Genomic DNA, 17,024 nt, shown 5'->3' with positions numbered 1-17,024 from the left:
CAGTGGAGGGGTGCTATACCGTGAATACACCTTTCCAGGGAAAATCCGCACTGCTGCGAAGCCCCACTTTAAGGTTAAATGAATATATTACCCTCACATTGATTCATCATTTTTTAAGTTTAAGAGCTTGTTATAGCGGCTTAGATGCTCCAAGTATAGTAAATTTTAAAACGTAACATATTTTACAGGTTATCACTTGCATTCTACCGAAAGCTAAATCCAGCTGCTATTCAAAGTTGCATCCACTTCCTTTGAACCAATAAGAATGACATTTGCACACGCCTTGTTACAATTTAAAAAAAAAACATTGTGCAGGTTGGTTGAGCCATGATGCTCATTTTTCTTTATACAGTAGAACCCCGCTGTTACGTTCCTCACTGCTGCGTTTTCCCGGCTGTTACGTCGTTTTCCGCCGGTCCCGGCATAGCTCCCATAGGATACAATGTATTGGGAACCCCGCTGTTACGTCGTAACTGTCGGACCGTTCCCGTATGATACGTCGCGAAGTGCGCCCGGAGCTGACTGAGTGACTACCAAAGAGAGCGGCCATGGTGCATTTTCACGCAGCTTGGCCTCGTTTGACCGTAATATTAGCCGCATGAGAGGCGCAAGCAACAGAATCTTTCAATTGATGCAAACAAAAGCACGGCCTTCGAGATTCAAATTGCAAAGATGGCGTCTATGACGTAACTGCTCGCGAAAGCAAGGCCTTCGAGATTGGCATTTACTATTGACAAAAGCATAGCCTCTGAGATTTGGATTGCACAAACATGGCGTGTATGACGTAATTGCTTGCGAAAGCAAGGCCTTCGAGATTGGCATTCACTTCTGCCATCGCGTTGGCGTAGACTCATCATCGTTATTTGTCGGAGAACGGGAGGAGTTCGAGCTGATTGGAGCTCGCATGGTCGTGCGTGCGGTTCGCGGTTGGAGCTCACATGGTCGTGCGTGCGGTTCGCGGTCGGACTCGCCGCGCCGGTCGTGATTGCGTGTGCTTAGTTCTTTCATACCTACAGCTGTTGGTGTTAAAAAAATCACATACGTTGATTACATTTCTGTGGATAAGGCCGTCCTGAGCTCCGCGTTTCTATCCATCGACTAGATCGCGGCTGAGTGCGCCAATTTTCGTGCTGCTCGTAAGAATTGAAATAAAATTCTGTACCACTAAATATTTTGCCGTTTTTCCTGTTTTTCGGCTCTTACGTTTCCCGTCTCTTACGTTCATTTCCTACGGTCCCTTCAAAAACGTATCAGCGGGGTTCTACTGTAATATGTGATATATACTAATTGAATTCGATTAGAAATTATTCGACCAAAATCACTATTCGCTTCGAATTCGCTTCAAACCTAAAATTTACTATTCGCAAAAGCCTAAAAATTACATCTTTTATGGGTGCTACATTAAGGCTGCGTGACGGTGCCAACTAGAGCTAATTCTGATGCGAAGTCTCCGGCAGTCCAGAATGTTTTCGCTTTACTGAACAGATTCTGGACTTCCAATACATGCTTGTTTATTTTAACTAAAGGCTGTACCATATTTCACAACAAAAGTTCTGTGCACAGATTGGATGAATCGAAGGAGAAATGAGCATTATGCTCATTTTATTATGCGCAAAAAAAGGTGTAGTTTTCTGATTTCTTCAATGCATTTTCCTTCATGTTGTTTGTGCAGTAAAGATGCAAGGTGAAACAAAATATAAGAAAACGAAAAATGCCAATATCTAAGTAACAAAGCAGTAAGGCACAGCCCTTGCCTTGGAGCCCCTGTTGTGAGCCGACCGTGCTAGAGCTTCGACCATCATGCTTGGGAATTATAGGTGTACTGGAGTGCCACGGGGCACTTCTGTGTTCCCATTTCTGTACTTTGGTGAACGTGCACCTCTTATTCTTATTTACGTGAAATTGTCACGTGTAATTGTGGCTTAAGTAAGTGTTAAAAAAAAAGTACTCCAATCACAAGGCTAGATAAATGGTCAAAGCAGCGTCGCATGAAGTGGCTGATAAGAAAAGTGTGACCGCTAGGTTGTTGTTTCACACTCATGTTTCATTCTTGCCACGTCTCGTTGCACACATGCAAATGCCACCACACAAGTGCACTTGCTCGTGCAGCCATCGCGTCCTTGCGTGCCAACGGTGTGGAGATCAACCGTGAGCAGTGGTTCAAGGATGCGGTGGAGTGTGAGAAGTCCCAGTCCATCCTCACCTGCCAAGCCATCATCCGCACTGTGGTGGGCATTGGTGTTGAGGACGAAGACCGCAAGCACACTTGGATGGAGGATGCTGAGGCGGTACGCTAGCTCTTGCTCTTCTCGCTTTTGCACACGAAAGTGTTTCTTGGTTAGGTTGGCAGAAGCGTGCACCCACGGCATCCGCAAAAGCCGTGCCCCAAAAGCACGTGACCTCTCTCACCGGAACTGACAATGGTGCCAACACCTGCCTCAGCAATCACCCGCAGCCAGAGTGTAGGAGAGGGGAATCCCAACAGCACGCTTTGCAGCACGCCTCTGTAACGACAACTTAGCCTAAAGGAATGCTTTTGTGTTCTCATCTCATAAGAACATGCTTAGAGATCCCCAGCCACTTTGTTTCTTTTTGGGCATCAAACAGTATTGCTAAATGTTGACCGCAAAGGTGTATTGATGTCATTGCCTTACCTCTGCTACAGTAATCTTAAGCATTCCTGGCAGTGAATGTTTACAAAGATTGTTCGAAGCGATGTCTTTTATGTTCTAGCACTAAACCGTGTTTTTAGACATGTCTTCTCTAAAGAGTGAAAAGGGGCAAAAGTGAAGCAGCATCCCCAGAGTGTCACTGTTGTTGGAAGGCAGACCTAATCAGCATGGAACATTTCCCTAGTTGAAAAAGCATATGAAAGATATGTTTCATAATATACAAGTGCACTGTATTGCTCAGGTATGTTAATTAAAGCAAAGTCAATCCTTTGCCAACAGGTGGCTGCCCAAGGTGCCTTGGAGTGCGCCCGTGCCATCTACGCGCATGCCCTGTCCGTGTTTCCGAGCAAGAAGAGCATCTGGCTCAGGGCTGCTTACTTCGAGAAGAGCAGCGGCACCAGGTGGGTCTTGTAGTTTGATGTTCGTATACTCAATATCTATTGCAGCGAAATGAATAGACCTGGTAAAAGGCTTTGTTGTTATGGATGTGAACAAACATTAAATGCATGGTTTGGGGCAGCGGTCTCAAACAAGTACCCCGCAGACCTTTCGTTAGCGGCCTGCGCCTTCACATGGAATAAAGTTTTGTGACTTTGCTAAATAGTACAGTAAAACCTCGTTATAACGAAGTTGAAGGGGGAGTCTTAATTACTTTGTTATAACCATGAGTTCGTTATAGCCAATATCTATTTCTACCGACAATTAGCACGCAAGAGAGGATGTACTCACCACCAAATCTTACAGCAGCCCGCCACGCATACGAAAAACGGCTGTCGCACGGAGAAAAACTAGCAAAAGAAAAAAAAAGAAACAACAGCAAAGAACTGCTACTTTATTCACGCCAAACTCAGCACACCAGCAGGCGGCTCACTTAGCAGAAAAAAGTCCTTAATAGACTTCTGCCGTGTCCTCCTCAGACGGATGATGGCTTTTTCGGCCGCTGCCGCTATGTCGAGTCCGTCCTCGCCGTCATCGTGAGCGCCGAAGAAGCGGCGCAGCAGGTCTGCCGCATCCAGCGCTTGCGCGGACGTCGGAACATCGGGTTCACCAACTCCGGGCTGTCGTCGACACATTCGTCACTGTCGTCATTCACCACCCCTGTCACCGCGCGCACAATTTCAGCCTCTGTCAGCTCTTCGGTTGTCACTGTGTCAGCATCGGCACTGACATAGCTGCAGAAGGTGTCGCAGTTGGGCACAACTCCGGCGTCAAGGAGAGCGCCCTACGACGCCAGGTCTTGGTCACCCGCAGCACCCTCATTGGTGGCAGCACCAATATCTTCGCTATCACCACCGCTGTTGATGCCAAATGAGGCATGCCGGAAGCAGTTGACGATCGGGCTTGCTGTTACAGACCTCCAAGCAGCCTGTAGCATCTCGATCGCCATGTAGAGGTCGATTGTAGTCTCGCACTTCATGCTGGCTGCACAACCACAGTGCAGTTTGGCGGCAAAAAGCACAGTTCGATGTTTTTGAGCACAACGACGGTGTGGTGGGCCGAGAAGTTGTCCCGGATGAGGCATATCTTACAATTCTGCTTGCCCAGCCGCTCGTCCCACTCACGCAGCCATTGTGTGAAAATATCTCTTGTCATCCAAGCCTTGCGGTTGGACACATAACTCATGCACACGCAGTGAACGACAAGCAAAAACGCCCGCGGTCGCCGCGTCGCTGTCCACGTGCGCACAGCAGGAGAGCGGGCGGGTCCACGAGTTCTGCGGGAGAGGGGAGGCCGGGTGACGTGCGCGGGTGGGTCCACGAGTTTCAGTGGAAAGGGGAGGCAGGCAGACGCGCACCCTCGCGCGTGTTGGCAGGCGGCTCCTTGGGAGCACGAGGCGCGAGTTTTGAATTACCACATCCGTGATGGGACGTAAACCGTCGTGCGCTATAAGACATTGACCTGCTGGTTACCAAAATGATCAGTAAATGCTCGGTGGGGGAAAAAAAAGGTTCATTATATCTATTGCGAGGAAATTTTAGCTTCGTTAAAACGAGGTTTTAAAATACATGGGCGTCTGTGGGAATTTCAAGGGGAATTACGCTTGCTTCGTTATATCCATTATTTCGTTATATCCCGCTTCATTATAACAAGCTTCTACTGTACTCGCATTATTTTCTCGCCTATTGCAATTTATAGTGCTTTGTTCGGATAACCTACAGAGACTGGACTAGGGCTCAAGCATTTTTTTTCGTGAAGCACCCCGTGCGGTCACTACGAGTTGAAACATCACTGTGGAACGAAAACTATATATCAGAATCAGCATCCAGATTTTAGTCATTGTGGAAATCAGTATCGATTTCGAAACCTGACATCAAAAAAAATCCCTTTCAGATATGACCCATATATTGGATGTGGGAAAGGTGTTTCTTTCGAATGGCAACGTTAGGTGACATTTTGTTGAAACTCCCCTTGGCTGACTTTGGCTGTCGTTTCAACGCGCTCGTCACGCCAGAGGCTTCCGAAGGTTCGATATGCTTCTAGTCCACTCTGCCACTGGTGGTGCATTGGCCTTACATTGGCGTGATTTTTTGTGGTGTGCGTTTGGTTGAAGCTCTTGTAGGGCTGATGCAACCCGACAGTGGGGCTTCAGTAAGCAGTGGCACACACAATTTTTGTATGTGCTCTTTTGTGACACTGCGTATGTAGGCCACAGAATGGTTGGCGGTTGCACTCCACATTCGCATGGATGGCACCATTTCATTTCCTTTCTGCTACCATCGCATGAGGGCACCTCCTGTGTGCAGGATACTTGCTTGCTGTGAATACAGTCGAACCTACTTATAATGATCCCAGATATAACAATCTATCGGTTATAAGGACCATATTTTGGTGCACTTGCGATTTTTCTATGCTACCCATTAAAATTGCATCCACATATAGCGAACATTTTTCAAAGCCTCCTACTTTTACAACGAACATTTCAGACATGGTCGCAGTAAAAATATGGCACATACGAAGCGAAAAACAAGTTAAAATAGGCCTTCTAAAGCTTGAGAGAGGCACGCGCACACCCCGCTCCAGTTTACTTGCGATTAAGGTATCCTAGATCAGCAAGCACCGCACGCAGATTTCGAACGCTGTGAGCGTAGTCTCTCACTTTTCGGACGTTTCTTCAGTGGTAGAATGGCAGTGAGGAAAAAAAAGAGAGAAAGAGTAGCAGCATCAAGCCTTGCAGTCAACTTTCACGCGGCAACCTTTTCTGACGCCGTTCTCTGCAGCTACGACCGCCTACGACGAACCAAACAATGCCTTGGAACGCAAGAAGTGATAACCGCGATAACTTTTCGTCACATAAAAGTTCATGGTGCCCCTCAACTTGTTGATGCCACAATGTGCCGCAAAGGGTATTTCGTCTTTCTTGGTAACGGTAGAGACCGGTCAATCAACGATTACCGCTTCCGCGTGATTGTGGTGATGCCTTCAGTGATAAGCATAAGAAAAGAGCGAAGGCGAGGTGGCAATCGGCGACATACGTGCCATTATGACTTATCGCCGACAACCTTATACGGTCATCCGCAGCTATCTACTCGGCTGCGCGTGTGGTGTAAACTATGTTGATTGACGGCGGTACAAGCGTGTCATGCTGCCGTTTGCAAGTTCACTGCCGCCGCATCCTGCAAGACCACTTTGTAGAAACAAAAGTAGCTCGCTGGTGTTGAGTAACGCGGGCACCGAGGAACGTTGATGCACTGACAGCCAGCGTATACTACATGTTTTATTAGGCAACAGTTTAAGCACGACGGCTTGTCGTGCAGGGCCGCGCGGAGACATAGGGTGCGCGTTGCTTGCAAAATGCTTGTCTTCGCTGCGTTGAACGAACAGGCTACTCGCCGCACCCGTGAGCAGTCCGGAGTGAAACAGGCAGGAAGAATGCACAAACGTGCACATACGGTACAAAGCAAGCGGCCCGGCTGTGACGGCGTGAGCTGTGTAGGCGACGCGCTGCACGCGACTAGCCAGGGACTATTGGCTCCACGTGGCAGTACCATGCTTCAGTGAAACGATGTCAATTCATTGCAAAGGCGGTTTAATTCACTCGTGAGCATGCAGCAGGTGTCGCTTCACGACGCAAGATGGCTTGTCACCGGAGGTGTTGTTAACACTTCTTGATAAAAATGCACAGAAAAAAAAGGCGGCTTGGTCGCTAAGTGCACGTTTTTAAGGGCGAGTCCATATACAACAAACTGCTGATAAAACGACCACTTTTCACAGCACTTTTGAGTTTGTAATAAACGGGTTCGACTGGTACCCCCGCAAAGCATAAATTCTTTGTGTTTTCGTGGTGTGTTGCCAGAGGGTCAGGTCCGTGATTGCAAGGGCCAAGATTTCACATTAAGCGGGTCATGAACCACTTTGCCATGTAATCATCAAATGACCTCAGTATTGGAGTTTATTCCCTCACAAATCGATTGCCGCAAAAATTTCTCGAATCTGTCAAAAACGAACGAAGTTAGTGGGGTTTGTCGCATGCTTCAAGCGCTTTCTCTCTTCTCTCGTCCCAATAAGCACACTAGAAGGTACACCGGGAGGAGTGGCTCGGGGGAAGAAGTTAACATCGGCATGCGTCGTGACCTTGAGCGCGTGTGATGGAAGCTTTTCACGTGGCGGCACCCCGTGATGAAAAGCGCATCTGATCCAAACACCGCTCTTAATTTATGCCATCTACTATTGGCCAATAGCATGCTATCTGCTGTCCAGTGTCGCTCAGCTGGCGCCGGTAGCTCCAAAGTAAGTGAGGATGGGTCTCTGTATGAAAAGAGGGTCCCTGAGAAAATGGCAACTTTGCGTTCCGCTTGTAAGCTCTCTTCACCGCACACAACTGCAAGATTTGGCTGAGATGTTCATAGCGGTGCCTGCTATCTACAGGATACCGTACTTACTCAAATCTAAGCCGCCCTCAATTGTAGGTTGACCCCCGAAATTCGCAAGGCTAGAAAAAAGAAACTTAATCATGGTACTCGAATCTAAGCCGACCCCCCACTTTCGCACATTGTTTTTTCGAAAAAAACATCAGCTTAGATTCAAGTAAATACGCTATATTTTCTCACCAAGCATAAGGGGTGTTTTATAACCCGTCTAAAAAATTTTTTTTTACTCTGCAGCAATTGTGCAAACAGCAGTTTTGTTTTTGCTTGTTGCAGATCACACACATGCATTCTTGTCTGCATGGCGGCCAGCCTTGACTGTGTTGTCAATTGCAGTTTTTTCAGCAGTGTTTGTAATAGATAGTAGCTTCATGTCGGCTTACTGCACGCTGGCCAAGTGTCTTCAGAGCTTTGTACAAGGTCACACTCCATGGTCTAATCAGTAGTGCCATTTGCAGTGTTTGTAACGAATGGCAGTTTCGTTTTGACTCATTGCTATGTGGGCGAAATTTTCAAAAACGTGGTGGAGGTTTTCACGGGAAAGTGGTGAGGGTGCTTGCTTGGCAGTTGGTGCAAAATTGAAGTGGCTGGTGAAGTAGTAGATATGCTTGGTTGTGGGCGTAAGATATTATGCTGCGAAGAAAGATATTATACTGCTTAGGTGAGGACACTCGCGAGGCGAGGCGCGATCGACCAGATAAAGTAACAATGCTGCACGCTCATCAGTCTCGCTGACCACAGCGGTTACCTATTGGCAGGACGACGCAACTTCAAGACAGAAAGGTGTTGCCGTGGCAACCACCGCTTTGCAGGAGAAATGAATTTCCTATTCAGCAAATGCAGCTATGGCAAGCTAAGAACAAAACTGGAAACACATGCCGCGTTTGTCGTGGTTGAAAAACGCGACGTGCGAAGAATGTCGCAGGGTTCGCACAGACCCTTGAAATCCTTGAATGTCCTTGAATTTGATAACATTAATTCAAGGGCCCTTGAAACTCCTTAGATATAAGTGAGCTCCTTGTAATCCTTGAAATTTTAGTGGACTTTGCTTCAATATAGCAAATAAACAACGTATTTCCGTAAGTCGCACTGATTTCGAAAACGCGTTTACTGAAGAATGTTCGCGAAAACATGTAGTCTTGACAGGAGAGCAATAGCAGCAAGTGTCGGTTTTCGAAACCGGCAGCGCCTGCGTCGTCTGGCAACAAATGCGAGCCAGAAATCCAATCCAATTCAACGCAAGTTATAGTAACCATAGAGTTTCTTACAAGAATACCTAGAGGGAAATCTGGCGCCACTGTCTATGCGAATTTCTTAATGGGCACCGTTGGAGCGCTGGAAATGACGGTATGTGTGTCTGCGAGGCTTGTGTTGGCTGGTGTTGAGTGAGGCTTCGGCTCAAAAGCGGATACGACTGCGCAAATAAAGCTTCTCTAAAACAAAACTTTTATAAGCTGATGTCATTTACACGTATTATATTTTAAAATAAATGTCCCCTCACCTTGACGACGTAAAACGGCGAAAGAAAGAAACAGAGGACGAACAGTGGCAGAGGGAACGCTGCCTTCGTCGTCTGCCTGCCAAGTTTAGCGGCCGTTGGTTACTTTTTACGCTTCGTAAAACTATACATCGACGAAGAAGTTTCCCATCATAAATAAAACTCGTTTTTATGCAATAATAAAAACCAAATAGCTCACTACGTGCTCCTTTAGTAAGAAATGAACCATTGCGACGCAAGGAACGCGTTGAAGCCAGACGCGGCTTCTGGGCTCTACGTGAAGGATACGAATCCGAGTCATGTTCGAAGCTCACATATCCCGGCATTCCCCTGCGTCCAACAGCTCGCAGCTCACGTAGTGAGCTATTTGTTTTTTATTATTGCATAAAAACGAGTTTTATTTATGATGGGAAACTTCTTCGTCGATGTATAGTTTTACGAAGCGTCCGACCGTTACTATGTAACGGTCGGTCGGTCTGTGCTCGGTATACTCGGTCCGTGCGTCGGCCTCGCGCGTCATTTCTCGGCAAAAGTTCGCGTTTGTGCTGTGTGCAATGCCTGCAACTTTACTTTGACAGGATGCCAGGCGGAAAGTGCAAGTTTCAGTCTGTGTGGCTGGAGCACAGCGAATATCGTCACTGGGTGAGGCCGGAGACAAGCAACCCTTAATCGTGCGAAGTGCGCAGTATGTCAGAGGTCGGTCGACTTTGCAACAATGGGGGAGTCGGCGTTGAAGAGCCATCAGAAAAGTGCCAAGCACCGATCCAAAGTTGCAGCAGGCGAGGGCTGCTCTTCCGTCACGAGTTTTTTGCAAGCGGCAAACGTCACAGAAACGACTTCACAGCGGGAAAACACGGAAACATCCTCTCGAGCTGCGACCCTTGACGAAAACTGCAGAAGGCATGACTCTGTGATTGAAGCCGAAATTTTGTGCACGATGAAAGTTGTGTCTTCACACTACTCGTACAGCTCCAGCGGATCAGTTTCCGAGTTGTTCCGAAAGATGTTTCCCGATAGCGATATCGCGAGAAGCTTCACTTGTTCGGAAAAAAAATGCGCGTACGTCGCGTGCCATGGTCTGCGCCCATTTTTCGCTTCTCAAGTCTTGGACATGATGGAGAAATCTGAACATTTTGTTGTCCTTTTTGATGAAACGTTAAACGAATACCTGCAAAAGAAACAGCTTGATGTTCACGTGAGACTGTGGAACAATTCTGAGGTGACAACAAGGTATGTGACATCGGCATTCATGGGCCACAGCACAGCGGACGACCTCATGAAGAATTTGACGGAAGCGCTGGCATCCTTTCCGATGACCAAAATTGTTCAGCTTTCCATGGATGGCCCCAATGTCAACTGGAGCCTTTTCCACAAGTTCCAGCAGCACATGAAAAATGACTTTCAAGTTCAAGTGTTTGGATATTGGATCGTGTGGCCTTCACACAGTGCATAATGCCTACAAAGCTGGAATGCATGCAACGGGCTGGCCAGTTGACACATATTTGTCCAGCTTATTCTCACTCTTTCATGATGCACCGGCCAGGCGAGAAGATTTTATTCGAGAGACAGGGAGCAGTGTGTTTCCACTTCCTTTTGTATCTCACCGTTGGATCGAGAACGTGCCCGTACTGGAAAGAGCCCTGGCCACATGGGAGCACTTGAAGCAATACACTGAAGCAGTGAGTGGCCGCAGGCTGCCCGTGCCAAAATGCAGAGCATATGAAAACGTCAGTGCTTTTCTAAATGACCAGCTTGCACTTGCAAAACTGAACTTTTCCCTGAACGTTGCCATGGTTGTGCAGCCTTTCCTGACTTTTTCAGAGTGATTCTCCCAAGACGTTTTTGCTGGCAAAAGAACTTGAAAGTGTTCTGAGGAGCCTTCTGTCAAGGTTCGTAAAGTGCTCTGTAATGACAGAAGCGACCAGCATCACGAAGCTGCTGCGAATTGATGTTGAAGATGCTGCCGTTTACACAGAACTTGAAAAGGTGGATGTTGGACGTGCAGCTGAGAAGATTTTGAAATGCTGCAAAGCGAGCGCGAAGTGTATTTTTGAGTTTAGGTACGAGTGCCGGAAGTTCCTCGTGAACATGATCCTGAAAGTCATGGAGAGAAGTCCCCTGAGGTACCCTGTCATTCGTGGGTTGTCGTGTTTCGACCCCACAGAGATGTCCAAGACAGACACGTGCCTTGGGAAGCTAAAAATTGTGCTTAACTGCCTAATCGACAACAAGCTTCTCTCTGAGCACAAACGCGACATTGTGTGCACACAGTACGTTCAGTTTTGCCTAGAAAAACGGCATGAACTGCAAAACTATGAAAAAGATCATGAACGTCTTGACAGTTTTTTCGTGCGGCTGCTGAAGCACGATGCTTCATTCTCGCAGTTGTGGGCTGTGGTGAAACTACTTCTCCTCCTGAGCCATGGGCAGGCCTCAGTGGAAAGAGGCTTCAGCATCAACAAGCAGGTTGCGGTCGAGAATTTGGCAGAGCTGTCGTATATTTCTCAACGAGTTATCTGTGAAGCTGTGAAAAGCCATGGTGGCCTGCTGAACGTTCAGATTTCAAAAGAGTTGAAGGCGTCAGTGCGCCAAGCCCGGCATAGGTACGCTGCATACCTAGACGAACAAAAGAAACAAGCACTATCACGGCAGGCAGCTTCAAAGAGAAAAGAGCTCGAGCAAGAGCTTGATAAAATGCACGGAAGGAAGTGAAAGCTTCAAAAAACTCTCAAGTGCCTGCTGGAATCTGCGGACCGTTTTTTGGAAGAAGCTCAAGCGAAAAACGACCTTGCCTACTTAGTCAAGGCAAACAGCTTTCGTCGAACTGCTAAAGAAAAGGAGCTGGAGATAGCTTCTGTGGAAAAAGAAATCCATGCGAAAACTGCACTGCTTCCATAAGCTTGTAAGTGAATAAAATTTTGCTAACACTCCTTGAATTTTGCCATTTTTCATCCTTGAAATCCTTGAAAACTCCTTGAATTTTCAGTCAAATATTCTGTACGAACCCTGATGTCGGCATTGCCAACAAGTACATTCATTGCTGTAGCAACTGTACATAAAGCATTTTCTGTCTTGAAGTTGCTTCGTCCCACTGATAGATATCCGCTACTGTCACCATACCAATGGACTCACGTTGTTGTTACTTTATCTGGTCGTGCATGCCTTGCAAGCAAGCTGAGAAGTGCCCCCACCTATATATCTTACACCGTGTTTGCGGGTACAGTCGAACCCCGCTGCAACGAACGCCACTTCAATGAAGTTTCCAGTACGACAAAAAATTCCCGGTTCCCCATCAGCAGTCCATAGGAATCAATGCATAAATATACTCGCCACAACGAACACTTTTTCCTCTGCCGTTCCGCTTCAACGAAATTTGACGATGCAATTCCAGGCTCAAAAATTTAATTTGCCATGCAATAAACACAATCTCGAACATTTTGGTGCATTTTAGAACATTAAAATACGTCTACAAAGTCTAACTCGCATGTTGGCACCACCAGAAACCGCCGCTGTTGACTGAGCTTGGGGGCCGCCATTCCTTGATAATGATGACGATGAGACTACCCTGCTTTTGCAACTGGCTTGAGTTGTTTCTTAGTCGCAGACAATTCGAAGCCGAAGCTCAGTTGTCCACGCTGCAGCCTGGGGTGCAATTTCGGAACGACGCCTTTTCCAGTGCAAATGCTTTTCGCGCTTGGCCAGTGCGGCCAGTGGTTTGAGCAACGATTCATCCACATTATCACCGAGCCAGCCCCGAGTGGTGTATGATACGAATAGCATAGAATAAGACGTAAGTCATCGCTCCACGATAGCATGCCTGAATGTCGGCATTGTCGGATACCTTGTTGTCGGTGAATAGCTAGTGTGAGCGTATTAGTACAGCTGTGCAGTTCGTGTTGTGCGCCCGTATCTCTGTTTGGTTTATTCGTGGAAGCCATTGTTTCAGCCTGCGATGGAATTTTTTGTGCGTACCGTCAATTTCGTTGTAGCGGGGTTCGACTGTATCTTGTTGGGCCAGTGTGGCGAAGGCGATGGTGTTTTCAAGTTGTAATCGGTTGGATGGCTCTCTACAAGCCTTTTAGCGGTGTAGTGTGGCGTCAGCGGCACTGCAAGTTGAGGAGTGTAGTTAACTTTTACGCTGTGCAGTGCTGTACTTTTGTATCAAATTTCTAAAATTATGTTGCTACTGCTCAGTATAGCAAATAATATCCGGGTATGAAGAATCCGAGATCAACTGTACATATATACATTGTGGTGCCATCTGTACTGTTTGATGTGGTAAAATTCTTGTGATTGTTCATTTCTCCCTGGATGACGATGTAGAAGCTAGCCTCAACATTCACAATGGCGCTAGTATGTAGCATAGTATACATGATTTGCATGTCAACAGCAAATTTCACAAAATTTCACACCAGAAAAATATTGGAAACTCAGTACAACTCTGTGACCACTCATTTGGCATCGGAAATAAATCAAATAATGCAATGTTCATAGTTGCCAAAGTCTGAATTTTTCTGTTCAATCTTTTAACTTTGTGAGGTTGATAGTGCTTTCCTGAAGCAGAGTGGATCAAGTGATCGGGTGTTGTGCTGGGCTCTTTGTCTTTGCAGGGAGACATTGGAAGCCCTCCTGCAGCGAGCAGTGGCCCACTGTCCCAAGGCCGAGGTTCTCTGGCTCATGGGAGCCAAGTCCAAATGGATGGCTGTGAGTACACTGTCTAGACCATCAGCACAACAATCGATGACCACAGTTAGCCCAGTTGGTGTGTTTCTTCAGGCTGAGACATAACTAGATGCAAGGGAACAGAGGGCAGGAAATGAGGCAGGCAGGAAGGACTGTGGGCCAAGTTCAACCAAATTTCACTCATCACACTGACGTTGAATTGAGACATTGCACAACCCTTCTTGCAGTGCCACAATTTTCGAGGCTTGCATTCTATCAGTGGAAGAAATTGCACTCTCCTTTCTTTTCCTTGTGTTTTGAAGGTAACTAATTTCTTTTTTAACTGAGGGCCACTAATAGAGCTGTTATGAAATGTTCCCTGCTTTCTGGATGCAAAATGTGTCTAGTGTTGCCGCATCCCTTTGTGTGTTGTCTAAAAACACATGCACACTAAAAAGCAGGAGTGCATTCACATTACGGCAATGACTAGCCTGATTAACCTGCCACTAAGACCTTGACTGCTGCCCTGTATTTTCATAGACATAGATTATTCATGCAGCAGATAGCTTGAGTGACGTCTTATATGCCACATAACAACAGGAGCACGTAAACTATTTAAATGTGCCTAGCAGGTCATGTGGCATGTCCCTTCTAACATGCATCTGTTTTTCTCAGAGTGCTTTTCAAGCGATGAATTTATGGCAGTCTGCTGTGGTCGAAAAACAACATGATTTTGGGCTTTTTGTTGCATCACAGGTTGTAGCCCATTTTTCGGCGTCCGCGAACCACAACGCTCAACTTTGCAGCAGTGAGCTGCTTTCATTTCTGCAAAGCGGTGCGCATTTGAATACAGTGCCGCACAACGAGGTGGCAGCGATCGACGGCCTAGGGAGTTCAGGTTGTCGCCTATTAAAAGCATGCAGTAGGCTTAAAGTAGCGCTACGCCACACACGTGCCCGAGCAGATAGCTGAAGATGCTTATTGTGATAAGGTTGTCGGCGATAAGCCAAAGCGGCAACTCGGCAAAGATGGCGTTAGCCGAGTAGGCGACACGCTGCATGCAACTAGCCAGGGATGATCGGCTCCACGTGGCGGTACCGCGGTTCACTGAAACGGTGTCGGTTCACTGCAAAGGCGGTTTAATTCACTCGTGCACGCAACGGGCATCGCTTCACAACGCGAAAAGGCCTAACTTTTCACCAGAGGGGTTGTTAGCACTTTTCAATAAAAATGTGCAGGAAAAAGTGGCTTGGTTGCTAAGTGCATGTTTTTTGAGGGCGAGTCCATTTACAACAAACTACTGATATAACAACCAGTTTTCGTAGTACTTTCGAGTTCATTATAAACGGGTTCAACTCTAGAAGAATAAGAATTGGGTGGAGTGCATTTGGCAGGCATTCTCATGCCATGAATGGTAGCTCACCACTACCCCTGAGGAGAAAGGTATGTAACAGCTACATGTTACCGATACTTATATATGAAGCTATTGACACTACATCTCATTCTCAAAAGCAGCTAAGTATGGGATAGAGCTAGTTGGTATTCCGTAGTAGTAATGTGCGCAGTGCAAAAGGGGACAAAGGATGGAAGGATCCTTGCTCGTCTCTGTCGCTTCTTTCCGTCCTTTGTCTGCTTTTGCGCCGTGCTCGTTACCACAATAGCAGAGTGTTGTTTTTGTTTCGGCCATGTAATTTGAGTTGGTGTCATAGTCACTTATATTATCCTATCTAGTTATTGAGTTTGGCGAGAGACTAGTGTCCCCAGTGAACTAATGCTGTTGCCTCTTCCTCGGTGGCAGGGCGACATCCCAGCAGCTCGGAGCATCCTGTCTCTAGCCTTCCAGGCCAATCCGAACAGTGAGGAGATCTGGCTGGCTGCCGTCAAGCTGGAAAGTGAGAACAATGAGTTCGAGCGTGCACGTCGACTCCTTGCCAAAGCACGCTCCAGTGCCCCCACTGCCAGGGTGAGTTTCCTCCTGCTGTGCTTGGCCTGTCTGTTTTTTTGTTTTTTTTTCATTCTCTTAGCTTACTACTGTACCTTTGCTTACCTACAGCTGAGTATTGGAAGTTATCACTTTCAATACTCGGGAAGGGGTGTAAAAAAGGAGAAGGGAAAGGAGAGGCCACCTTTTTGAGATTAGAGTACCCGCACCACCGAGTGCAAGGTAAGTGTAATTCTCTCCCCAATAGAAAGAGCTATGGCTGCCAGGAGGCACCTAAGATCGAACCCAGTACCTGGCACATAGGAGGCAGATGGGTACTGATTTACCAAGTGATCTGCAAGTAAGAGTGCCAGGTACACACTCGAATAAACACAGCTATAACAAATTATCGGTTATAACTAGGGGTGTGCGAATATTTTTCGAATAGTGTTTGCTATTCGATTCGATTCGCACTGAAATTTTACTATTCGAACTATGCGAACTTCCCAAAGACAAATGCAGTCAACGTCCGGTTGAAAGTGACCCCTTCAGATTTTCAATATGCTTCACCTCATTACACTCTCGTATTGCGGCAAAGCTGCCTTTCAAGCTCCGTTACGGTCGAACTTAGCCAAGAGACAAAGTCCGGTTGGAAGTGGTCCCTAGATTTTCAATATGCTTCACCTCATCACACCCCCGTATTGCGGCAAAGCTGCCTTTCAAGCTCCGTTACGGTCGAACTGAGGCAAGAGACAGTCAACGTCTGATTGGAAGTGGTCCCTAGATTTTCAATATGCTTCACCTCATCACACCCCCGTATTGCGGCAAAGCTGCCTTTCAAGCTCTGCTACGGTCGCAAATGTATTAACTCAAGAAAACGCTGGTTCCAATATGGAGATGAAAGATGTGGCAGAGTTGGGGGCTCAATTAATGCTGTTTTGGACCTGAAATTTGGGCAGGAAGTCCGAAAAATCGGACGCCGAAGCTTTTTAGCATCCAAAATTTCAGATGTTCTTATATGTCGACGTCTACGAGGCAAATTTGGAACTCCGGACTTGAAGGGAGCACACCCTTGCCTGCCACATCAGTTGGCCTTCCACAGCAATTGAAAGAGGAGGAGAGGCTGAGGAAATGGCATCTCTGCCTATCACGTGTAAAGTGTTGTCGGCAACACCTTGGTTGCACCAAATCATGTACATAAATACAATTCGGCCTCTACATTGCTTGATAAGAAAGACAACTATGAAATATGACCCCACCAGCACTTCATCAACCTAGCGAAAAGAAACACTTTCATGTTGCTATCTCACAAGAACATACTTAGGGATTCTCTGCAACCTTTTCTGTAATTTCACTTCGAATTATTCGAAATTATTCGATTCGATTCGCACTCAATCTTTATTATT

The 17,024-nt window shown here is 46.7% G+C and overlaps 1 protein-coding gene across 1 annotated transcript in view; it reads left to right on the top strand.

The window, feature by feature from the left end:
• Positions 1-17,024, top strand: part of LOC119383761 (pre-mRNA-processing factor 6) — a gene marked incomplete at its 5' end in the record, with an annotated part of 54,028 nt that overhangs the window by 25,389 nt on the left and 11,615 nt on the right. The window contains 4 exon segments of the mRNA XM_037652060.2: positions 2,110-2,288; positions 2,952-3,073; positions 13,646-13,739; positions 15,496-15,660. Of these exon segments, the coding sequence (XP_037507988.1) occupies positions 2,110-2,288; positions 2,952-3,073; positions 13,646-13,739; positions 15,496-15,660 (560 nt within the window).

The sequence above is a fragment of the Rhipicephalus sanguineus genome, chromosome 2, assembly GCF_013339695.2.
Source record: "Rhipicephalus sanguineus isolate Rsan-2018 chromosome 2, BIME_Rsan_1.4, whole genome shotgun sequence".
Lineage (NCBI taxonomy): Eukaryota > Metazoa > Arthropoda > Arachnida > Ixodida > Ixodidae > Rhipicephalus > Rhipicephalus sanguineus.
The sequence above is the reverse complement of the archived record's forward strand: the minus strand, read 5'-3'. Positions and strand labels throughout refer to the sequence as shown.